Consider the following 24,434-nt stretch of genomic DNA (forward strand, 5'->3'; position numbering starts at 1 on the left):
CCAGCACTTTTATGGCCTTTCACTTGAATCTTGTCTTGAAATGTACAAATGTGCAAATTCTTCATTTACAAGGTGAAAACAAAATGGTGTCGCTTTTGGCTGCGACGAGGATACAAGCCAGATTGTTTTGAGTCGTCAAACAACAATTCATCACATTTTGAAATCAAAATCATCACATTTCAATGAGCGGAGAGCTTCCTTTTGCCGCACGCGTTAACTTTGTCATTTTAGAGTGAACAGTAGCATAATTAACAGATGAATTCATGTGAAAATAAAGTTCATGGTTAGTAAAGCATTAAAAAAAATACACCAGCAATAAAGGATAAAAACGGAGACTTGACAAACATGCAATGGGGTCACCGGGTTTGATTCGAAACTTGCTGGAAATAGTTGAACCCAATTTCACAGGATCCGGTCTTGTCATTTGCATCGGCGTAGTACGTTTACTTAATAGCTTTAAAAGTGCTTGCACACAAAAGGAAGAAGCCTGAAAGTTGCCTGTGGGTCGTTTGTAGCAATTCCAGTTGACGTTGTGAGCAAGTCAACATTTCAACTGCTGATCTTCAAACTTTGACGGAGTGGACTTTATCGAGCTATGTTTAACTTCCAAACGTCGAAAAGAACGCGCCAGCGAAGGCGCAACTTGTTGAAACTTTTTCTTCCCATCTGGTCGACTGTTTGTTTTGGGACGAAGCACATCAACAAAAGGCTCGGGAGCCTGTCGCGTGTTATCCGCTTAAAAGTAACCCGACTGTTTGTGTCATTTGTGGTGTGTGTTGACTGGCGGGTAAACACCCCCCCCCCCCCCCCCCCCCGTGTTGACCCAAAGAGGTTTATGGGGACCACAGCTGAGTGGATTAACGTCTACTTTGTGTTTATGACTGCAAAGCCCAACAGGGACTTGGGAGGGGGTCGCAAAAATGTGCGCGAAACCCCTCAGAGGGTCTTTCAGCTGTCGCAACGTTCTGTTGTTTTGTTACATTTACCGGCAGCCGCGCGTGTACCGTGACAAACCAAAGCGCTAAAGGGAGATTCACGAAGCTCGTGAGCTAGCTTAAGCGGAAGCGCAAAATGGCTTGGCAGCCCCTTTCACACTGGACATGTCCCGGTCACACTTTTTTTTTTTTTTGCACCCAAGTCCGAGTCATTTATTTCTAGCTATCTGCCAAAAACGAGTCTTGATCCAATTCCTCGGCAATGCAAATTGAAGAAAAAAAAAAAAAAAGAGCACATTGAAATGGTTTTATCTGAATTAAAATAGGAATAATAATTTGATATTTCGGGGTATCTCAAGATGATAACTAGTCAGCAGTGGTTCACATAAACAGAGATTATCCTTGACTTTAGAAATTAAGAAAATAAAAAAATCTGATCTTTCAGCTGAAAATCACGCGATCGGCCCTGATCGATTTCCGATCACGTGATCGGAAATCGACTAACTGTGACAGCGGAGCAGGTTTTCATTCGCCCGTGGTTTTACGTAGAAGCAAAATCACAACAAATGAAAGACACGACAAAGAGTGCTTGCAGTTGAATTATAAATATTTTAAATAACTTTATACAGCATAGAAATCTCTTGACAAACCAACAAAAGTTACAAAATGTTACAAAAGTCTTCCCGTGAGTCGCCTTCGCTCTCGGCATGAACGCAATTTGAAAAATAAAAAAAGGTACAAAGACTGCTGACAGACGGACAACATTGCATGCAACTTTTCCTTTCATCGGTTAACAGTGCCGAGCCCAAAGAAGCCCAGAAATACAAATTGACAAGATGGCTTCCGGAAAAGGGGGCGGAAGCACAACTTATTTACACTTTTCTCCGTCTTGGCACGTACTCGATATCGGTCAACACTTAAGACTATTTATTGCACACACAAAACCAAAACGTTTGTTTGCGTTTTGCCAACGTTCACATTAAGGCGACTTTCAATTCCTTTTTTTTTTTTTTCAAAAGTGACAAGAACCAGGCCGGACTTAAGCGTAAGACTTTTCCATTCGTTTCGGCCTTTTGTCCGCATGCTAACAGACTTTAGCTCGCTAAAAACTTTATTTGTGAACAAATGTCATTTTTGGGATGATGCGTGTCATTATAGCCGTTAAATCATCATTACAGTCTTGTGCATTTAAAAAAAAATCAATTCCAGTATCAAGGCCCGAGCGTTGGACAGTTGCTGTCAAGTTGTAAAATTAACAAAAATCAATAAATCTGCTCAATTTGGCAGTTTGCCCACCGATGGCAGCATTTCTTTGGGAATTGAACGCAACGGGCCCCGATCGGAAGACGGAATCCAAAACCAATGGCGTATGCTAAGTCGCTAAGCGCCTTTTGCCGACGTGACTTCCGAGTTTGCAAGTTCGTCATCAAGCCGAGTGGAAAAAATGACGGACATAAGCGAGTAGAAAAAGGCGAGACGGAACCATCGACGTCTCCATAAAAACAAACAACACTTGGCAACTACGTAGCTCGTATTGGGGAAAAAATAAAAAAATGCTCGTTGGCAGCAGCGCGTGAGGTAAACGGCGTTAAACACTGCGGGCGCGCGACACCATTTTGGTTTTCCTGTAAACGCCGCAGCGAAGACGTCACACAAAAGTGTAGCACGGACGGACGGACGGACGGACGGACGAGAGGCGGCTCGTTCAGCTGGTGCGAAATCAAAGTCGGCGGCTCAGTTTGTTCTTCGGACCGTGTGGAATACGGTGCGTGCGTGCGTTTGTGATGTCCTGGAGGTTCTGGGATTCACGACCGCAAAGGTTCCAAAAGTACAAATACTGGATTTAGTTTCATCCGTTGACGCTCGGGACGTAAAGCGACAAGCGCCGTCGAGCCGCGTTCTGCTGTGGCGAGGTTTCGATTTCCAAGCGCGAGAAGGTTGGAGAGGAAACGGGTCCCAATTCAGAGCTGCCTGGAAGACGTGAGACCTTGTCGTCGTGTCGCTGCTTCGTGTGTCAAGTCGAAGTTGCTTGAAGGTCGACGGTCGCGCCAGCGACGTTTATTTCAGCTAACATCACATGTTAGCATCATGCTAGCCGATTTGAGTTCGCTGAAAAAGGCTTCAGTTGAACATTTTTGGCGCTACTGGCACTGGGTTCTGGAGGAAGGTGCGAATGATTGGCGGTGGCGGGAGGGGCCGTAGGCGCGCACGGGCAGCCACGCTTCCTTCGGCCATCTGCGGCTACTTGCGTCGCTTGCCGCCACCGCAGTGTGAACGTGTGAACGTGTGAGCGCATGAATCATGTCCATTGTAAAGTGTCTAGAAAAGTGCTTTATAAATCCCATGCATTATTATTATTATTATTATTATTATTGTTTTGTTCTCTGTTGTGTTGTGTGTGTGTAAAGAAGTTTGCAATTAGTGCGACATTGATGCTAATTTCCATTAGCCTGTCTATGGTTTCAATCTTAAACATTTCTCGACAAGAAGACGTGACATGTGACCTCGCTCGTCGAAACATGACGTTCTGGTGAATGTGACATTTGGGGGGAATTAGTTATGAAGCTAAATCCAGCCATTTCCCCCCCCCATCTCAGGGGCGGCCATTTTGTCAATTGCTGAAGATGACGTCACAGTTGCTCAGGCGACGAGCCATCGGAGATCACCTGTTTTCTGCAGCTGAGCTGTGATTGGTTGTGACCTGAGCAACTGTGATGTCATTTTCACTCCGCAGCAATTGACAAAATGGCCGCCTTCTGATCGTATTGATACGAAAGGCTGGATTTTGCTGCTTAACTCATATTCCGAACGCCACATTTAGACGAGTGGGGCTGCATCGAACGTATTGCCAACATTTTGAATGTCGGCAATTACAAACATCAGCAAACAACCGACGGTTGGAAACAAAACGTGAATTTGAGCGAATGGCAGACAAACGGCAGCTGACGTAAACTGTATAAAGTCTGTGATGCTTTTGCTTGGTGGCCATTCTCGCCGTGTAAAAGGTGCGCCTCGGCGCAATGGCGTCGTTGCTACGGGATCCAAAAGTGACTTTTGAGCTCGGCTTCCAAGCGGAACGTTTTTGCGTCGGCCGCCGGCGTCAGCAGAGCGTCTTGAGCGCCCCCGAGGCGCACAGCAGGGTCCGCATCGGGTACGGCGGCGGCGACACCACTTCCTCCAGCACCTGCTCGGGTCGGAAGCTGAAGGGCTGCGGCTGCGCCTTCTTCCTGACGGGCAGGCCGCCGCCCACGCGGGGGAACGCGGCGCGCTGCGTGGGGCTGTCGGGGTCGCTGCCGCTGCTGCTGCCGGCGGACGGCGGCGGGCCGAAGGCGGACGGCGCTTTGAGCGGGCCGAAGGCCGACTTGGGCGGGCCGAAGGCGTCGGGCGAGGCGTCGGGCCGGGCGCTCTTCTTGGGCTGCGGGCGGACGACGAGCACGGGCGGGCTGGGGACGGTGGCCTTCTTCAGGTAGGACGAGTCGGGCTGGAAGGCGGAGACGTGGCGCGGCGGCGACAGCGTCCCGTTGGTCAGCTTGTACCACGGCGAGGCGGGCGCGTCGTCCAGGCGCTCGGCCTTGGCCAGCGAGCCGAACGAGTGCATGCCGATGGGCGAGGGCGCGGGCGGGGCCGGCGCGCCGTGCTCGGGGCTGTTGTTGACGGGCGGCATGGTGGCCAGGCGGGGGCGCTGTTGCGGCGCGTGGGACGAGAACAGCGGCTGGATCTCCAGGTACTCCATGGACGACGACGCCACCGTGCCCGGCGGCGCCAGCGGCGAGTTGCGGTGGCCGCCGGTGAGCGCGCGCAGCAAACCTGCGGGACACCAAATGTTAGCCGGGACGGACGGACGGACGGACGGACGGACGGACGGACGGACGGACACGATGCATGTGCTGTCAACTCGTGGTTATGCAAATGAGACACAAAGGAAGGAGAATGCGGGCCGGCGCTCACCGGTGCGGTGCTTCTTCTCCTTGGCGGCCCCTTTGCTCACGGCTAAGTAGACGGGCGCCTGCTTGGGCGGGATGGTCAGCTTGTCCACGTGCTTGCGCCACTGCGTCTGGAAGTATTCGTTCTTGGGCTTGTGGCCTTTCTTCGTCTCCTGGAACTGCATCTCCTGCCGCAACACACAATTCGGGTTCGGGTCAATTTAAGGCCCTCCTCGTCACAATCGAGACTTTTCAAGGTCAACTTTAAGACCCTTGACCGGACGACACGTTTAAGACCCGCTTTCAGGCCGCCCTCGTCGTTTGCGCCCGCTTGGATCCAAACTAAAAACCACTTCCCTTTTGTGACGTCTTATCGAATGTAAGATGCTCGTATGATTTTGCAATATAATAATAATAATAATAATAAAAAGACTTGAAGAGCACTTTGATCGTAATTTTTTTTTTTTTTAAGTCAGTCCACGTTGATCCGATTCAGGACTTTTGAACAAGTTTGATGAAAATCAAGACTTTTTTTCTGGCCTCTTTCATCAAATGTAAGAATTTTGAATGCCACTTGAGTTAAAAACTTTGAACACGCGTAAGACTTCAACTTTGACCTTTTGTCAAACTTTTTGAATCGGATGAATCGCGTCTTAAATTTGTGCTTCAATTCCCCCCAAAAATGTGAATGCGTTCATTCTGTCAACATTTCAATGTTAGGAGGACATTTTGAACCGACGGAAATGCGAACGTTCCGGCGACGCGCTGTCGACTGCGTTTTCCCGCGCTTTGCCGGCGAGCGGACGCGGCGGCGTACCCGGTACTCTTTGGAGAGCCTCTTCATCTTCTTGTTGAGCAGGAAGTAGACGGCGAGCGTGTGGCAGGCGCGGTTGGTGAGCACGGCGCTCAGGACCTCGCTGTGCTTGTACGCCATCGTCTCCGTCATGTGCAGCAGCACCGTGTGGTTGATCTCCTCGATGTGGATCCTTCAACAAGACAGCGTTCAGAAAGGGGCGGGGCCGGGGGCGGGGCGGGGGGCGGGGCTCGTTGGCGGCCGTACCGGTTGAGGTAGGGAGCCCCCGTGTTCCTGTTGGCGAGCTGCAGCCACGAGTCGGCCATCACCTGGTGGATGTTGGGACGCTTGCTGGGGTCGGGTTCCAGCAGCTTCTTGAGCAGGCAGATGGCGGCTGCGGAAAAACATCAAATATTACATCGGAAGCATTCGAAGACCCTTTTTAGGACTTCTTGTCGATTTCAAGACCTTTTAAGGCCATTTGTGTTCAACGCAAGACTTTTCTTTTCAATGAAAAACGATTTCAATCCAATTGAAGCTTTGAACAAGCTGAAGTCGGACTTGAAGAAGAAAAAGGGGAGGAGCCAATCGGCCGCTTGTCAAATCCTCTTGAACGAGGACGTCGGGATGAAGCTTTGGAGGAGAATTAAGGACGCGTTGAAGGATCTTGCAGACGAGCCGGAATTGCAAAACGCGGCGTCCTTGTCTGCGCTCGCGTTGCGCAAGACGGCGGCGAGCTTAACCCGCTTTCGTTCAAGCGGGTTAAGCTCGCCGTTGCGTTGAAAAGGTGACCACGCAAGGCGGAGGGAAGAGAAGAAGAAGACGTGCGACCTGCGCAAAAGCACAAAACGTCATCGGTTCCGAGAACATCCGATCCAATTTAAGACGGCGTGAATCACATTTGGGACTTTTTAAGGCAAAGAAAAAACAACTTCTCTTAAATCGGAGTTTGTTTGTTGACTTCAATGAAATACGAGCATTTGCGTCAACATGAAAACTTTTCTTAACTTCTCCTCATTTTACTGGAATTCAAAACTTCCATCTCATTAAGGATTTCAATTTGAGCGACCGTTCATAAAATCAGAACGCCGCTCTTATGAAATGTGAGGCTTTTTTTTTTTTACTTCTTCCAACCAATGTTAGCAAATGAAAGACTTTTTTTCAGTTCAATTGAGTTGGACTCGAGACTTCGGGTCAAACTTTTGGCCTCGAGAAGCTCCTGTCAATCAATTCTAAGATTTTCTACGACCGCTTGAGTCCAATTTTAAAACACTCCTTCTTTAAATATGAGCATTAGAAACGTGGGATCGACCGAGACACCGATATTAATCGCTATCGGCTATTTTTCAAAATCGGATCTTTTATTTTTATTTTTCATTTTCGCAAGAGGCGCTGCTGAACCTTCGGAACCTTCGGAACCTTTTGTTTTTGTCCGACAAATGTGAAAGTTGAAGATTTCAAATATTTGTAAATTTGGCAAAACAATTTTCGAGGGTTATTGTTATTTCCATTTCACGTTTTAAGACGTACTGTGAACTTTTTTCTTCTTCGCAAATTTAAAACGAAGTCTATTGTCTAAAACTGAAACAAAAACATTGTTGACCTTTTTTGAAACATTTTGAAATGTCTGAAAATGTCTTCAAAATGCATCTTGTAGTTTTTTTAAAGAATGGCTGACAATATCCTGCCATTTACTGAAAATTAATATCGATTATCGATTTACTCAACGACTAATAATCATCACCATTGGTTTATATGAAAATCGACCTTTTTTTTGTTTGTGGTTGGGACGCGACGTGTGCAAGTTGCGTCTACCTGTGGAGAGCGACGGCGGCAGCGGGTTCATCTCCTTGTCCACCATCTTCTGGTGCAGCGCGCGCAGGCTGAAGGGTTCCACGGTGAACGGCAGCGCCCCCGTCAGCATGGCGTACATGTTGACGCCGCTGCGACGCCAAAGACGCTCGTTCCGTCAACCCTTCATTTTCGCTTTTCAAAAACGCTTCGAGGGACGAAAACTCACATGGACCAGACGTCCACTTTGGGTCCGTATTTCTTCCTGGAGAGCAGCTCGGGGGCGGCGTAGGCGGGGCTTCCGCACTGGGTGCTGAAGGGGTCCGAGTAGCCCAGGATGCCGGCGCAGTTGCTTAGGCCGAAATCTGAGGACGGGCGGGAAGAAGATTTATTTTCTGGCTTTCTCGCCGCACGAGCGGGAGACGCGATCTTCTTTCGTACCGATCAGCTTGATGTTGTCCTGCTCGTCCAACAGGAGGTTTTCGATCTTCAGGTCTCTGCGGCACAAGACGGGCTTTCAGTTGCAAGTTGAACATTTGAGCTTTTTTTTTAATTAATTAATGATGTGATGCCGGGCTGCTCGATGATCACGATTATTTTTGGTAATAATTGAAAGAATGATTTTTTTTTGAAAATGTTAAAGCGTAAAAAAAAACAACAACCTCAAATTCCTTTCGAATGAAACAAAATGAGTCGTTTCAAAAAGGACAAAGATGATTAGAATTCAGAAAGGGGCGGGGCGCACCTGTGCACGACGCCGGCCCGGTGCAGGTGCTCGACGGCGAGCACCAGCTGGCGTATGTACTTCTGCGTGCGGCGCTCGTCCAGCCGCTTCCTGTCGTAGATGCGGTTCATGAGGTTCCCGCCCGGGCAGAGTTCCATGACCAGGTAGTAACTGTTCTCCGTCTCCAGGATGTCCAGCAGCTGCGTGATGTTGGGGTGGCGGATCATCTGCTGGATGTGGCCCTCGCGCCGCAGGTTCTTGGTCACGTACGAGTCCTTCTTGGCCTTGCGCTTGTCGATCACCTTCACCGCCACCTGCGGGGGGCGCGGCACCCGTTAGCTCCGCCCCCGCTAAAAAAAAACACCGGCGCCGGAGCGCAAACCCGGCGGAAAATGGCAGCTTTCCCAGCGCAGCTCGTTTGATCCCAAAAACGGAGACGTTTACGTGTGCCAAAGATGTATTTAAGGCTTTGATGCCGGAAGGTCACTTAAAGCAATGGTAGTTATTACAAAGTCGGCCAGCAGGTGGCGGCAGAGCAAATTAGATTTTAAAAAGAAAAGAAGAAGAAAAAGCTCTTTCCCTCACAGTTTTAAACTGATTTGTGAATCATGATGAGAGTCTCCCGCTCATTTACTGGCGCCCACGTCACTCACCAGGCTAAGCCCCGCCCTCAAACTCACAGCTCGTACAGTGTGGAATGTGAGGAAAGGCAATTCCAGATGGACAAAAATAACTGTTCAACAATGCAAAATATATATTTTTTAAATTAATTGTTAAAAAAAACAACGTACCAGTCAATTTGTCGTTTTTGAATCAAAGTAACAGAAATGGAGATGCGAGTCAAAACTACAGTCGTCGTTGTCGGCATGTTTCCCTCCCAGTGTCTTTGGGGGCGTGGTCATAGCTCGCTGTGGAATTCACAGTTGCGTCAAGTGGCCTGGGTGACAGCTGATGAAGATCCCCCCCCCCCCCCCCCATCATCCATAAAAGCCACACCTTGAATTTTGCAAATGACACGAAAGACAATTTTGAGGGGGGGGGGGCATTTGGGAAGCCCAATTCCCGTCCTCCCGCCATTTGCGAAAACGTCTTTTATGACATCATCGCTGGCCTTGTGGACCCTCGTTACGTTCAACCCACTGTCATTCCTCCTTGTCTGGACTCGGGTTCAAGAACGTTGACGTCGCTCGCAAATTATTTGGAGATGGCAGCCGACTCATCGGCGGCTCGTTAATAACTGCGACAAGCGGACGTTCTGTCCTTCGTGTCGGACGCCAGACGTCTGTCCTTTCGTCCTTTCGTCCTTCCGCACATGCTCGCCTCCAAATAGATTTGGAGGGCCGCGCCTTATTCACATTCCATTTTGGGGTGCGTTGTAGTAATGCAACTTTCATTCTTTTGTCCATTATTTCAATTGTGCGTTAATTGCATCCCGTTTTTTACTTTATGGATTATTTCTTGTTTTTCTGTTGTAATTTTCCTTAATAACAGTCGAGGAGCCATCACACCCATTTGAGTACGTTGTGGATGTTGTTTTCTTTTTTTACTCCATGGATTATTTGTGCCGTGCATCCAATAATGACCAAGTTTAGTTGTCGCGTTCATTTCATGGCATGCTCATTTCCTTCACACGTGTCCCATGTATCCCATTATTTATTTTATAATTTCTTTATGGATTATTTCTACTGTGTAAGATTGCAGTTATCACGAATATCTGGCTATCGCATTAGAACATGTAGATTGTGTCATTACATAGTGATGGTTTGGATTATTAATTTTTTTACTCCGTGGATTATTTGTAGTCATTGCATTTATTTCTATTGTTCAAAATAGTGTCACTGCTTACCAAGAATAACTGGCAAGAGGAGCCATCGCATGCATTCCAGACATAACATGCTCGTGCGTACGGTGAACTCCCCCCCCCTTTTTTTTTTAAACTCTGGATTATTTTCGGTTTATTTTTAAAGTGGAAGTTATCAAGAGTAAGTGGCATTTGGCGATATCACATAATCGTGAAACACAAATGTTGTGGACTCTTTTTTTTTTTCCACTTCATGGATTATTCTTAGTTGCTGTTGTTCAATTTTAATGTGAAAAATGGCAGTTGTAACAATAAATTATGAATAATTGGTGGGAGGAGCCAGTCCCATTGTGTGATGTAAAGTAGTCACTCGTCGGGCACACTGTGGATAAAGTCTTGTTGTGTTGATTTCTATTGTGGATTATTTAGAGTTTTTCATTTCTAATGTGCAAAGTGGTGTTTATTGTATTTCATTGGTGGCAAAAGCGGCACAAAATGTTGCTTGTTTACAATCGAGAGCATGTGCACGTCGGGGGGGTTGTTTACAGTACGAGGCAAAGTGGGGGGTTGGTGTGAGTGGGTGGGGGCTCCCCAGCTCGACGGGGGGGCCTGTGAGGGTGGGGGTCATTTCTTTACTGGGTTCCCCTCAGACAGAAAAAAGGGGGTCGAATCGGGGGACGGGGGGCAAGACAAGAAAGTGGGTTATCGTACCGACATCCAAAACATGTGACGACCCCCCCGCCTGACTTTCATCCACGCATGGTGTTAAATGTTCACTTTCTAGAGATGCTTGCAGCCTGCCAGCGCCAATAAACCCTCTGCCCCCACCCTCGCCCCGCCCCTCCCCTCGCCTCACCCCGCCCCGCCCTTGGCCTCCCCCCCTCCCTCCCTGGCTGTCTGGCCACGCGGTTGCACACGTTTGCATCATCCTGGACAAAGAGAGCTGCAAATCCGACGAACACCTCGTGACCGATTTGTGGACGACGACAAACAAACAAAAGCCTTCTCGTCATATGAACACGTTTTGTCGCTCAATTCGAACGTTCCTTTTTTATAAGCAGATGAAATGAAAAATGGTCTAAAAGACTTTTGAAAAAATCATTACAATGCATCTTTTTTGTATTTATTAATATATTTTTTTGATGAATCCGATTTTTTTTAAACAGGATTAAACATTTGTTTAATTGCTGGTTGAGTCTGTCACATGTCAGAAAAATCTGTCAAAAATGTTTTTCTAAATAAAGGCAGATGTTTACATATGTCTTATTTTGGGTTCAACTCCAAGATCATTGCTGTGCTATCGTGGAGGATGATACAAATGGGAAAAAGTGGAGTTCGCTGCCATTGACGTGCATACGAGCCAATTTGTTAGTTTGTTTTCCAATGAAAATGGCTGATGCTGCTTAACTGAAAATGTCAAACAACTTTACTGATGCGCAGCCACCAGTTGATGGCGTCGATCCCCCAATTTTAATATGAGAGCAGCCCAGTATGCAGTCCACTGAGAGAAAGCACGCCCCCCCCCCCCCCACCCCGGTGAAAGATAAGAGTTTATTCTTTAATTTGGTTATAATTATAATATAATTATAATCCTGCGTGGATCTGGAAAAATGCTGTAAAATGGCCGACAATCATTAGAATTGTTGCTCGTCCGAATGATGGCAAGTGAAGGACCGGCCTTCAGACGAGTCTTGTCCACGCGTCCGAGACAAAGACAAAGTCAGCGAGGGGCCTTCAGCAGAATCCCGATGAGGTCCATTAATCGCGCGCGCACGCGCACGCGGCCCTCGTGGCCTCCTCCCCCGCCCTCGGCGAGGCGCTGCCCGTCACGCGACGCATGCGCGCACAAAGGAGCGAGAAGAAAGACGCAATGTTGTCAAAACAAGAAACGTCAGCGGGCGTGACGTCATCAACCGGGACGGCAGACAAAAGACGCCGGTGGCATTCTCTCCAGCATTTCGTGATCAAAATGTCACCTTTTGGATGACTTCCGGAACAACATTACATCATCGCAGTCCAACATTAGTCACTCGCAACTTAGTCGGCTCAATGACACGAGTTGCATCAAAAATAAGCGCATTTGATGCATAAGGGCAATATTACCTCATTTAACGGAGGAAATTAAAAACAATTCTGAGATAAACTGTTTTTTTTTTATTTTTACAAAATTATATTAGAATATTGCTAAATGAATGTCAATTTCGAGATACTCCGATTTTTTTATTTTATTTTTATAAAGTGGCAATAACATAAGTGGTCATTTTTAGAAAAAAATATCTTATGAGATTTAAAAATCTTGAGAATTAACTTGACGTAAAGAAAATATGGGTATTAAGCAATTCAAGTGAGTTTTTTTCTTTTCTTGTAATTTGACCCCAAAGTTTCTTCATGTTTACAGTCTTGTTTTGGCAAGAAGGGAGGGAGGAGGCTGCCGGTACCTTTTCCCCGGTGAGCGCGTGCAGGCCTTCCCGGACTTTGGCGAAGGAACCTTCGCCCAGCTTCCTCCCGATCAGGTAGTTGCCGACCCGCTTGGTGTGGTAGAAGTTCTTGAGGATGTCGGCGGCGGGGCTGCTGCACAGCGTGGCCGCCGCCGCCAACGCCGCCGCCGCCGGTACCAGGTCGCCCTCGTCAGCCTCGCCGCTGCCGGCCGGCCCCTCCGACGGCAACGCGTCGCACTCGGCCACCGGCATGACTGTCCGCCGCTCGTCCGCCGCTCGTCCGCCCGCTTCCCGGGCTCGTCGTCCGGCAATTAGACGGCTCCCGAATGTGGCCCGAGTGCCGTCTAATGACAAGTGAATGCCACCTGTTCCATCCACAGGAATCCTACGAGCGCATTACGACGCCTGCGCAGTAACAAACGTGTCTTGATTCGATCGCGAGCAATTATTATGATTCGTTTTAGTTTGTATTATTATTTAAAAAAAAAAAGCAAACAAAGTGAATTGAACGAGGTCGCCTTTGTTTGCGTGCGTCGTGAATGTCTCGCAGCTGTTTGTTTGCCAGTTTGAAGAACAAGTGACTTTCCCGGTTCGAGTGAAAGAGGAAGGGGCGTTCCGAAGATGGGCGCGGCTTATCGTGTCCAGCCAACTGGCGTCTATGTAGGCGGGCGTCAAGCTGTAAAGCCAATCAGTGTTGACGGGGGCGTGGCTTTTGGGAGAAATGCCAGGAAGAAAAACACACGCCCTGTGAAAAAAACAAAAAAACAAGCGCACAAACAAAGAACACGTTGGAAGAGGCTCCAAAATACTAAAACAATATATGCCAATAGTACTAGCAGTTTAATTATGATGAACTTACATTTGTAAAAATAAAGAAATAATCGTAACTCTTCAATAATAATGTCCTGTTTTTCGGAGGAAACAAAAGCCGTTAAAGTACAAAAACTTCAGTCCTACAAGAATGTTTTATTTAAAGACTTTTTTTTTCCACGGGAAAAAATTGTACTATTTCGAGAATAGTCGTTTATTTATATATGAATCAACACTAACTGCAGATTAACTTCCTAAGCATGTTTTCAGAGTCAGTGTGACTATTTTGTCTGTGTTCTCTTCATTGGTTATTAGCACTGAGCTCGTTAGCATATGTGATGACAAAAAAAGACACATTTATGGATTTATAGCTGGCATGGATTCCTAGAAGGAATTGGCACCTGTACATACACACGCACGTGCCTTTGTTACATTTTGGAGGTTCAAGAAAAACAAACGCGTCCTGGCAAAAGTACGACTCTACCGCCATCTATTGACGTTATAGTGTACTGCAATAAGGAGACAGTCTCAATGAGAACATTACCATCTTTCCCTATAGGTAATAATAATAATAGTAAGGGGACAACATTTAAAATTAAATCACTCATTTGACAACATCATTTGATTGAGCAATAATCTATTTATAAATAAGACAGTAACATGGTAGTAAATTAAACAATTTGGCGAATTTTAGGAGGGTAAAAAAGTTGGTGAAAAATCTCCAAATGTTAGATTAGTTGCGTTTTCCCCGCCATCCAAAATCATTATTTATATATTGTGACATTACATTTATTTATTTATTTTATTGCATACAGATTGTCTTACTTTCAACATTTTGGTTTTGGGAGAATGAGAGATTTGCATTTTTGAGGAAGTCTTAAAATGATCAGAAGTGGTAATATAAAGTCGTTATATCAAAAGAAAATGAATTAAAGTCGCACTTTGAGGGTGCAATTCCCATTATTGCAACAGACGATACGGCCGTGATTTTTTTTTTCTATTAGACTTGCTAGGAAGTAACTCCAGATTGTCGTTAGTTTAGCCGAATTGAATCAAGTTGATATTTTGTTTGAAAACATTCATTAAAAGCAGCACAATGTAAACATTAGCGCAGTTTATTGAGAAAAGATCCACCTTTCAGGCACAGATGGAGTATTTCCAATTCCATCCGAAACTCCTCCCACCCAAGAAGTGCTTTACTGTTACTCCAATAAATTAATTTCCACATGTTTGATCTTCCCACTAAAATAAACCATTGCTAAAATAAGCTTGCTTAACAGACAATTCATACTTTTGTATGAAAATGTAAAAACAAACAAACAAATATGCACACGTAAAAAATACAGTTTCGATGTTGTACACCAATGGCGACAATTCCAAGGCGTGTCAAGTCATCATCGACAAACAAGGTGCATCTCAATAAATGAGGACACAGTAGAAAAGTTCAACCGGTTCAGTAGTATCGAGACTTGACAGCAAGTTTATCGGGATCGGACGATATCTTTTTGCAATGTATGCAAAAATCGGTGATTGGCTGTAATGTCTTCATTTGCCCGATCAATGAGTGATGTCATTGATCGGCAAAATAAGATTTTCATGTTACTTGATGTTTATCTTTCTTTTTTCAATTGCCGTCTATTTGTGGGTTTTTGCCAGTCCCCATTCGGCCCACTTGAGGAAATGCGTTTTTTGCTTCATCTTCTGCTGGAATCTGATCGGTTGTCTTTTTTTCCAATCTTGATCAGTGATCGTCTGAAAAATCCTAATCGTGTAAAGCCGAGTAGCTTCATTTTAAAAAGCCAAAAATCCGTTACGCAGATGAGACAGACTGGTCGCCGGTTTGTCAGGGCACATCACAAAAAAAATGGACTGGCCCCCAGTGCCTATCGTTTAGCAGTGGTGCCGTCTAGAAGTTAAGTGACCTGCCACAAATCGGCCTAAACGCTTTCTACAAGTAGATGCCGTCAAATGACTACTTTTATCTAAATGTAGTGCCTCGACTGACTTGACCACCAGATTAGCTCGGCTCAACGTTGCTGTTTGACTCCTTTATTTGTATTGCTTTGACTTGCGAGCAACAATTGGAGATACGAGCGCTGTCAGAAATCATCCAAATGTCCCAGCGAACGTAAACAAGAGTTTCAATGGCTGATCAACGTTCTTTCCACCGCATTCGAATTCCTTGACACGCAGGACGTCCGCGTGTCGTCGTGCTGTTGCTATGCGAGAAAAAGTTCCAGTTCTTTAAGCGTCTCGTCCTCCATTGCTCGCTGAGCCTCCGTCACCGCCGGCGCCATTGACAAAAACTCGTCCAGGAAATGTTCCGTTTGCGATGGCGGCGGCGTGTCGGGGGTCCCGTCTTGGCGGCCGGCCAGCAAGTCCAGGAAGCCCGAGCTGTCGGGCGACGGCTGCAGCAGGTCGGACGGGAAGACGCCGTCGCGCGTGCCGCGCGTGCCGGACGAGCCGCACGAGCCGGACGAGCCGCACGAGCCGACGCCGACGGGCGAGACGAGCGCCGTGCTGTCGGGCCGGCACGCCAGCAGCTGGTTGAGCTTGGCCAGCTTCTTCTTCTTGGCCTTCAGCTTCTTCAGCAGCTTGTAGCGCAGCGCCTCCGTGTCGCCCGGGGCCACGGGCGGTCCGGGGGCCGACGACCCCGCCGCCATTTTACTCTTCTTTGGAAACGGCGGCGGGGATTGGACGGCGGCGCCAAATGCGCCGAACATCTCTGCGGCCTTCAGGGGGAGGCCGTCTCCGTCCTCCATATGCAGCAACTGAGGTTTGGGAGCGGGCGGGGTCCGGGCGGGAACGGGCGTGGAATGACTGGGAGGGCGTTGGACGTGATTGGCGGGCGGGGGCGGGGGCGGGGGCGGGGGCGGGGGCTTGGTGGCGCTTGGTCTTTGATTGGCAAAATGTTGGTTGACCAGGAAGGACCAGCGGGAGCTGTGGTCCAAAGCAGGCGACGGTGGCCCAGTGGAGGACACGGGCGACGCCCTCTGGACACTCGGAAGCGGCGGCTCGGAGGCCCGAGCGGGCTCGCGGCTATCGCGACGGTCCACTTCCGGCGGCGCTTTCATCTTCGCAGTCTTTCGGGCTGGTTGTCGTTTGGCTTTGGACATTCTTTTGTTTCTTGTTTGAGCTTTGCCCGACGTGGGCTCAAAATCGGGATCTTTGTCGGCGGCGACGTCATCGGACTCGGCCGAGAGCGGGGGGCCCTCGCCGGGGCCTTCGGGCGTCGGGGATGAGCTATCCGGCGCCGGAACGCCGTCCGGCAGCGCCTTGTGATCCGTCGGCGCGTCGGCTCCAACCTGCGGAGGAAAATGTTGTGACTTTCATTTCAACGACTTGTTTGAGGTGTGGTTTTTCCGCAACTCGCCTCCGTCAGGGTGAGCATGATGATGTCATCGTGCGACAGCCCGTGGAAGGCGTCCAGGAGCGTGACGGAGCCGATGGACACGTCGTCCTCGTCTTCGCGGGCGACGACGCGCCGCTCGGGAACGACGCTGCGGGGCGGCGGGGTCTCGGGTTGGGTGCTGGATGGGGAACACGCGCCGGAGCCGGGTGAACCCGCTTCCCAAAAGAGAAGGTGCACTTCCCGAGCGGGAACGGGCAGCGTGGGATGGCGCGCGACCTGCGGGTGCTTCAAGTCGTCAAATTCCAGCCAGGAGCCTGAAGGAGAAGAATGAGGAGAAGAACTTTATTTGGTTCCAAAAAACGGGAGGAGTCTCGCTCTGTTTAACATATTGCCTTCCTGTTGCTGACGCACATCGGGCCACCCGCCATCTTGCGCGTGTCACGCCGGCGCCAAATTCATTAGAGCTCTCGTATTTATTGACGCCGATTGTTTTGTTACAAACTTAAGACGATGCTAATTTTCTTCCTTTTCAGTCCAAAGAGACCACAAACAAACAAACAAACCCTAAGAAGCATCTTAGTTAGTAATGGTGGATGCCGGTCGGAGTCCGTCAGCAATAAGTGTCCATGTGGAAACACAAAATATTGGTTCCGGGCCTCCCGGCAACTTCATACGTTTTTTTTAATAATTAAAATTTTCTTTACAAAAATAAAAAAAAATATTTTATAATTTTTTTTTGCTAAATTGTCAGATCCTTCAAGTAAGCGGAAAGATAACCGTCGGCGTCCACTTACCGTCGGGCGCGCGCGCCCACGCCACAAAGTGCTTGGCCCGCCGCTCGTACTGGACGAGCGCCGTAACCTCGTGTCTGCGACCCTCCAGGGTGAAGGCGAGCGCGCCGACGTCGCCGTGCGGCACGCCCTCCACGAAGTGCAGCGCCAACACCGCAGCCACCCTGGCAGCGCAACATCCGCGCGGGTCAGCAGAGCCAAATGGCACATTTGCAAAAACTACAAAGTTCGATTTTTTTTTTTTTTGCGTTTACCTCTCCAGCTTCATGCTCCTGCGCTGATGCTTGGCGCCGCACGCGTTGCACGCCGCCAAGTGAGCGGCACGCGTTGGGTGCCAATCTGCCACCACGTTGGTGAACGTGGGAAGAGTTTTGGTGACCCTAAAACAATTGGAATGACGTTTAGTGTACACAAAAATCCAATTCAAAACATTTTCCCTTGCACGACTTTAATAGAAACTGAATCTGTAATGAACTCATTTGCTCTCAAAAATGTAAACAAAAATGTCCATGTTCCCAAAAACATTTATGCGTTTGTTTTTTGTATGCTAGAGCATAAAAGAAGGCTTTGACGCAGCCTCTCAACTGAAGAGAACGCTTGAAGCAATGTAAACGTCCAGCAGGTGGCAGCCAAGGGCCGTTTTGCAACAAGCTCTTTTTGCCATTGTTTTCGGCAGATTTGTGAATCATGATGAGACTTTGCTACATTCGGATGCTAATCGCTGCAAAACGGAAACAGAAATCTACTTTTTTTTCCTGATGAATCAAGACTCTAATCTTTCTTTTGGTAGCTTCCATGCTTTTATAGCAATAGAACACATTATTTATTCTGTGGGCCGTGCAAAATGAGTCCAAATCCAGTCAACCGGCCGGGAGCGAAGGGGGTTGCTTCAGTCAAAATGGCTGCTGCCGGTCAATGAGTTAGTGGTAAAGGACAAGAAAGTCGTGACATATAGCGACATGCTAAGTCAGCAATCCTGACTATTTTGAAACGCGCTGCAGACTGCAGCCATGTTCGTCTGTGTCGTGCATGTCAGCGCGGAAAACTTGAACGGACCTTTCCGTGGTGGCCGTCTTGCACTCAGCGCACTCAAACTCCCAGCGGAAGGTGGTCTGGAAAAGAGGCTCCGCCCACGAGTCGGCCGCCAGCAAGAGCGGCATGGCGAACACCGGACTCTCCCGCTGACCTGCGCAGACCAACACGAAGACACCAAATGAGGAAGGTCGAACCCTGAACAAACTCAAATCAATCACTTCTTGTACTTTTTCGCCATACGCAGTTTTTAGGCGCCATTGGCGAGCGGGTGAATGCTCAAGCTCGGCCCTGCGAGTTTATGGCCTGCGCTCGCCGCCGTCGTCGGCAAATCTCCAAACGAGTCGGCACTCACCGAGCTTGCAGCGTAGCTGCGGCCGAAGCAAGTCGAAGGCGGCCGTCCTGAGGTTCTGCATCCGCTTGTCGGCGCCGCGCCAATCCCTCGCTTTGCCATCTAATGCGCCGAGAGAGCAGATCATGCCAGACGGCGAACTTCAGGTGAAAAGTCATAATTTTCATTATCATCTGTTCCAAATATTTTGGGCTCTCTAAAGACCAAGCGAAGGCTGCCAACTCAAACTTCTCAGTCAAGACGGCATCCGGGAGCCGACACTCACCGCTTCCTGCTCGGAGGGCGTCGCACGCGCCGTCGTAGCCGCTCATTAGACGCCAGACGGCAGCGCGCTGAGGCTCACGCTGCGGTTTGCGCCTCCTCAGGCTCCCGCAGTTGACCAGGACAACCAGCAGGACGTCCAACCAGCACAGGTTGTGAGCGTTCTTCCAGAAGAGACGTGGCGGGGCGCCGCCTTCGGGTTCCACCGGAACGCCGACGAGTTTGTTGGCGAGCTCGTCAGAGGGTTCGGTGGAAGTTTCCACTGTTTTCTCAGGAACGTCGACGCTCACGAGGAGCAGGTCGACGCTTTGGCCAGGAGCGTCCACGGGTTCCTCTGGAGAGGCGACGGGTTCTTTTGGAGCATCGACGGGTCCCTCGGGAACACTTCTTTGTTTGAGTTGGTCGGAAGCGTCGCCGGTCTCGCTGGCGACCTTTCCCAGTCGTTCCGTGTAGCCGTCATCCTTGCCCGTCTGGGGCGTGACAGAAAATGGCGAGGATGCGTTTCCTTCCGACAGACGGCACGCAGATCCAGTGGCGGTGCGGGCCGCCGTCTGATGGGGAGCGCAGTCCTGCGGCAGACCCGAGATGCCGCCGGACAATTCGGCATGCGTCACGGCAGCCTCGCGATGCCCGTTTGGAACCGTACTTCCTGCATACGTGTGCAGTTGGTCCGAGCGCAAACGCTTGACTTTCTCGTAATCGTCTTTGTTTTCCACCTGCGACAAAGTCTTTCTCTTCCTGCCGCCTGCCGCCGTCTCCGCCGGGACCAAACTTGCCAAAACATCCTCCAGGGGGCGACTGACCAGCGGGAAGAGGCACTATTGAAACGGGGCAATACGGTTAGCACAGGATTAGCACGTAGCATTGACAATGTTGCCAACAATGTGCGACAGTGGCGGTGAAACGATAGGCCGAGTGGTGCAAAGGATCACAAAAGTCACGGTTTGGATCGGCGCACGGATCGGATCGTTTTGCGGATCAGCAAAAAAATAAATAAAGATAAATTGTACTTTGTTTTCATTTATTTTTAAAACGCTTTTTCCATTAAATAAAAAAAATGTCAAAATGTCTAATATAGCCATGTGGGATATAGGAACACAACTTTCAAGTGCAATGTTCCCAATATTAATAGATTGTTTCTTTCGCTTATATAAGAAACAAATGACACATTATTGTCAGAACAAGTTCTTCCGATTTTCCTTTCTGGAAATTGTTTTTGTTTTATTTTTTATCCCTTCCAGGGTGTGTGGTCTTTACTTGTACTAACAAAGTGTGGAGCGGCTGGCGGCTGACCTGAGGTTCGGTGCACAGCGTGATGGACTCGAGCAGATTGAGCCGATACGAGCGCAGGGACGAGCGCAGACCTTTGGACGCGCACCACGGACAGCAGTCCAGAGACGCCGCCCTCTCTTGGACCTTGGAAGACAGGATTTTCGGATTTACTGCAACTTGAAATGGTAATCAAAGCCTTCATTTTGTAAAAACACATTCCATTTAAAGACATATTAAAAGCACTTATTAAATGTAAGATGTCTCCTTCATAAAATATGACTAAAGTGAGATCAATATTATATTTGAAGAAAATTTGATTTTGATCACTAATGGTCAACAATGAGCAATTTGTGTCATTTTTAATAATTTGTGCATTCTTTAAGGGAATTTTACAGTAAAGTTGTAATCTTATGAGAACATTAATTACAGAACTTTAGGTGCTTTATTTTTAAAAATCTGTAAATTTTCGAAGAAAGAACATTTTCAGGTAACAGAAAAAAATTATTGTATGATGTAAGTTTGATTTTTTTGATTTTGCAACAAAAATACAAATCCGTTTTTTTTCTTTCTAAAATGTAACCTCATTTTAACAATTGAATATCAATCTGCCGCACCTGAATTACAAACAAATGAATTATCTCCAAATAAAAAAAAATCCACTTCATTATTGTGCTTGCAGCAGTATAACAAGTTCTTAATTAAGTTAAAAATAAACAAATTCCAGCCAAATTCAATCCCGCACACCTTTCTTTCGCCTTTTACCAAAGATTTCCATTTTGTCTTTTGCTATAATTTGGAGTGGCACTGTCGGTCACAGTGATGGTCAAACACAATTCAGCTTTGCGCAGGTGACAAACAAGTTGAGAGGAGAGCAACTGAGGGCTCACACTGACTTTTCCCAAATACCCCGCCGGTGGGGGGGCCCGAGCCCCCGAACCGGCGTCTTCACCAGGCATCTCTACAGCGCCGCTCCTCCCCGGGTCCGCTGCTGCCGCCTGCTGCCATTCCAGCAATATCACCATGACAACCTGGCTCACCTCCCAGGTAGCTGAAAGGGGGGGGGGGGGGGGCATACATCAAGCAAATGAAGAACATGCCACTTGCAAATAACGTTTGTGTGAATTTTGCTTTTCAGCTGTTAGAGAACAGCAAGTTGTGGGGAAAAAATCTTGAAATATTCAACAGTTATCCTGAAATTGTGCAGCCAAAGCCCAATACCGTTTTGTGAGTAGTCGTGTCGCCTGGAACGGATTGCTGGACCATTTATTATGTACAAGCGTTCCTAAATTAGGACTTGAGCCTCACTGAAATGACTTTGAAATGAGCAACTGATGAATATGAAATTCTATTACAATGACCATTGCAGCAATTGGGATCATAGAAGTTATTCCCTCAAAATCCTCATGACTTATTGGTCTACCATGCATTTATTGTCGTCTGGCGTTCATATTAAGTTATTGATTGATTGAACTTCAGCGAAATTTAAATTCGAACTCACAGGAAGGCTGTGCGTTTTATTGCTTAATTGCAGTTTTCAGGACAATTTTCTCTCAATTTCACAGGACACGAATAAACTATTCAATTTCAAAACCTCCCCCATTCAACTTGCTTTGAAAAATGAACTTTTTATGTCAGATGAATCTCTTTCGCATGATTATTTAGGATTATGACTGACATTCAACACCACCATTAGAAATTGCGTCGCGTTTTTTCCCCTTCATGGCTACCAGAACACACTTTCTCACCACGACTTCAAAAGACACTCAAATGTGGATGACACCAACACTCGCTTCTTATTATATGATACTAACAAAGTTGCACTGTACTTATTTTGTCTAAAGACTAAAACGAAAGTGGCGCGCTACACCTGCCGGTTAGCATGCTAGCATGTTAGGACGCACGCGGCAGTACAAATGGAGTCCAAGTGCAAACAAATGACTTCAAATAATACTCACCGTTCTCACACTTAAGTTAAAAGTTGCCATGTTCATAAAAAAAATAATAATAATCATCAGAATAACCCGGCATGTGAACGAGCGCCGATATCAGCATCGAGAACATTAGTCGTGTTGAAAACGTTGTGGGTCTTTCCGCTTGTGTTGCACTATTTGTCTTCCCCCCTGAACCACGACCAAAAATTGTTCCGCCCGGGTTTCTTCTCGCTCTCTCGCTCTCTCGCTCTCTCGCTCTCTCGCTCTCTCGCACTCTCGCGCTCTCGCTCTCTCGCTCTCTCCCCTTCTTTTTTTTTCTTTTTCTTCTTTTATTATTATTATTATTATTATTATTACCCCACCCCCCTCCCCTAAATGGTTACAAAAAAAAATACCTCAAATTCAATGAAAAAGTTGCACATTTCAAAGATAATGTGGATTTAATTTACATAGTATTGTAAATATGGCCATATGGCTTACTGTTTATCTTTGCAATAACGTGGAGCGTAACGGGCTTAAAGTGTTGTATTGGGGTGGGGAGAGTGCGGGGATGGAGAGGGCAACACATGTCCCACTCAACCCAGCCCATACAACGCACGCGCGCGCGCGCACGCACACACACGTCTACTGTCCTTTGCGCCACACACTCCCGCCTCCTCCTGCTCACATGTGTCCTATCCTCCCCCCGCCCCCCCATGCATCGCCTCACCCGGATGAGCTCCTGTCCTCTATTTTCTTCATGATGACAAATGAAGAAATTTGCATATGATTCCCATTTGGGCAGCGCTCATTAGCATGCACAAACGTCGGCCCGTGTCTCGGCCTGGAGAGCAGACAGACGCCAGCTTGTGCCACCTTCCTGGCACAATAACGCACGACGGAAGTATCACGTACAGAAGAAAATGACATTTAATCCGGAATTAAAGAGTAAGACGATGCATTTCTTTGTTTTCATATGAGACAGCAGATGAAAGTGGAGATGGAGATCTATCGATCGATCTATTTGAAACATTTATGGGAGTTAATTTTAACTCCCAAAGTGTAATTTTAATATTTGCAGAGTTAAATGTTAGTGAGATTAACTCAACAGTATGCCGCCTTTGCATCTACACTTCTGCAGTTTGACACAAACCATTGCCATTTTCCTCCTTGTTTATCGTTGGGAAACACTAACATTCAAACAGAAGGAGTTCGGGCCCATGAAGTCATTTTCACTCACAGCAAAGACTTCAGCCAACGATATCCTTTGAATCGGTTTTCTCACCAAGTTAGATTAAAACGTTGATGTTCTTCAATACAAAGTTGGCCTTGTTGTTTTCAGCGGAATGAATGATGACATCCAACTGCGTTTGAACCCCCAACCTCACAACTGTGAGGCAGATGCGCCACCAGGTTCACCTTACGTCAAAATTTTGCTTCGTGTGAGCGTTTTTGTTTATTCGAGGGGTCGCTGACCTTTTTGAAACTGAGACCTACTTTGTATTTCTTTGGTACTGGTTAATGTGAAGGGCTACCAGTTTGATACACACTTCTGAAATAATTATGTTACTTTTTACATTATTAGTGTGTCATAATTATTAATAATTAATATTCATTTATGTGATGATAACAATTAAAATGATACTTTCTCATAATAATAATTAGGAAACAGATCAGTATCATCAATATGCAACAATTTATTTTTTAATCAATCTCAGCCAATGTTCACATTTTCAATGTTCACTTCAACACCATTCCGACAAAAATCCCAAATGATGCGCCATCACGGGTGAGATATTTTTACAACAGGTTTGCAGGCTACTCATGTGGTCCTTGGGGCAACCTAGTGCTCGCGGGCAAGCATTTTGGTGATCTCGGTATAGTCACGTATTACTGTCTATTATTAAATTATTATTTCATTATGTTAGTGATTGTCATTTGTCAGTCACTGTGAACAAGATTCACCTGGTGGGCCCGTTCCACAGATAGCTCGCCAGTTACGGGACATTGTTATTTCCTTGGAATATTGTGAAATTCTTGCATATTGATATTTAATTTACTTTATCTGTGTCCGAAATCAATGCCGATTATTATGAGAAACAATGAACATAATCAGGGGAATTGTATACATGGATATTATTAATAACCAACGTAAATAAATGTCATTTGAGTACTTTTTTTCAGAAATGTGTATCAATTAATCAATACCCAAGAAGTGACTCTCACTTTTACAAGGTTGTTGACCCCCG

At 47.2% G+C, this 24,434-nt stretch overlaps 2 protein-coding genes across 2 annotated transcripts; both read right to left on the reverse strand.

Moving 5' to 3' along the window:
• Window positions 1-1,524: 1,524 nt before the first annotated feature.
• On the reverse strand, window positions 1,525-12,963 carry hunk (hormonally up-regulated Neu-associated kinase). Its single transcript, XM_086057946.1, has 9 exons — window positions 12,406-12,963; window positions 8,188-8,480; window positions 7,884-7,939; window positions 7,672-7,807; window positions 7,467-7,594; window positions 5,919-6,045; window positions 5,676-5,844; window positions 4,884-5,046; window positions 1,525-4,742 (listed from the first exon to the last, which is right to left on the reverse strand). The coding sequence occupies exons 1-9, from the start codon at window positions 12,655-12,657 to the stop codon at window positions 4,036-4,038; spliced, it is 2,031 nt and encodes a 676-aa protein (XP_085914072.1). The 5' UTR covers window positions 12,658-12,963; the 3' UTR covers window positions 1,525-4,035.
• A 1,351-nt stretch (window positions 12,964-14,314) lies between these two features.
• LOC147161260 (SUMO-specific isopeptidase USPL1-like) lies at window positions 14,315-22,388 on the reverse strand. Its single transcript, XM_086098103.1, has 10 exons — window positions 22,231-22,388; window positions 21,169-21,323; window positions 20,297-20,419; window positions 19,008-19,821; window positions 18,746-18,844; window positions 18,415-18,544; window positions 17,613-17,738; window positions 17,362-17,522; window positions 16,589-16,881; window positions 14,315-16,520 (listed from the first exon to the last, which is right to left on the reverse strand). Exons 2-10 carry the CDS (start codon window positions 21,295-21,297, stop codon window positions 15,435-15,437), a joined length of 2,961 nt encoding a protein of 986 aa, XP_085954229.1. The 5' UTR covers window positions 21,298-21,323; window positions 22,231-22,388; the 3' UTR covers window positions 14,315-15,434.
• Window positions 22,389-24,434: the final 2,046 nt, after the last annotated feature.

The sequence above is a fragment of the Leptonotus elevatus genome, chromosome 16 (assembly GCF_054856555.1).
Source record: "Leptonotus elevatus isolate MCC_2025b chromosome 16, RoL_Lele_1.0, whole genome shotgun sequence".
In the NCBI taxonomy this organism is placed as follows: domain Eukaryota; kingdom Metazoa; phylum Chordata; class Actinopteri; order Syngnathiformes; family Syngnathidae; genus Leptonotus; species Leptonotus elevatus.

Excerpts from the sequence above, each read along its gene's own strand:
- LOC147161260 (XM_086098103.1), bottom strand. The coding sequence starts at position 21,297 with ATGGTGATATTGCTGGAATGGCAGCAGGCGGCAGCAGCGGACCCGGGG. Across the intron at positions 18,845-19,007 it reads CGCCCTCCGAGCAGGAAGCG|ATGGCAAAGCGAGGGATTGG; the intron begins GTGAGTGTCGGC and ends TCGGCGCATTAG. Across the intron at positions 17,523-17,612 it reads AGGAGCATGAAGCTGGAGAG|GGTGGCTGCGGTGTTGGCGC; the intron begins GTAAACGCAAAA and ends TTGCGCTGCCAG.
- hunk (XM_086057946.1), bottom strand. The coding sequence starts at position 12,657 with ATGCCGGTGGCCGAGTGCGACGCGTTGCCGTCGGAGGGGCCGGCCGGC. Across the intron at positions 7,595-7,671 it reads AAAGTGGACGTCTGGTCCAT|CGGCGTCAACATGTACGCCA; the intron begins GTGAGTTTTCGT and ends TTGGCGTCGCAG. Across the intron at positions 5,845-5,918 it reads GGGGCTCCCTACCTCAACCG|GATCCACATCGAGGAGATCA; the intron begins GTACGGCCGCCA and ends GTCTTGTTGAAG.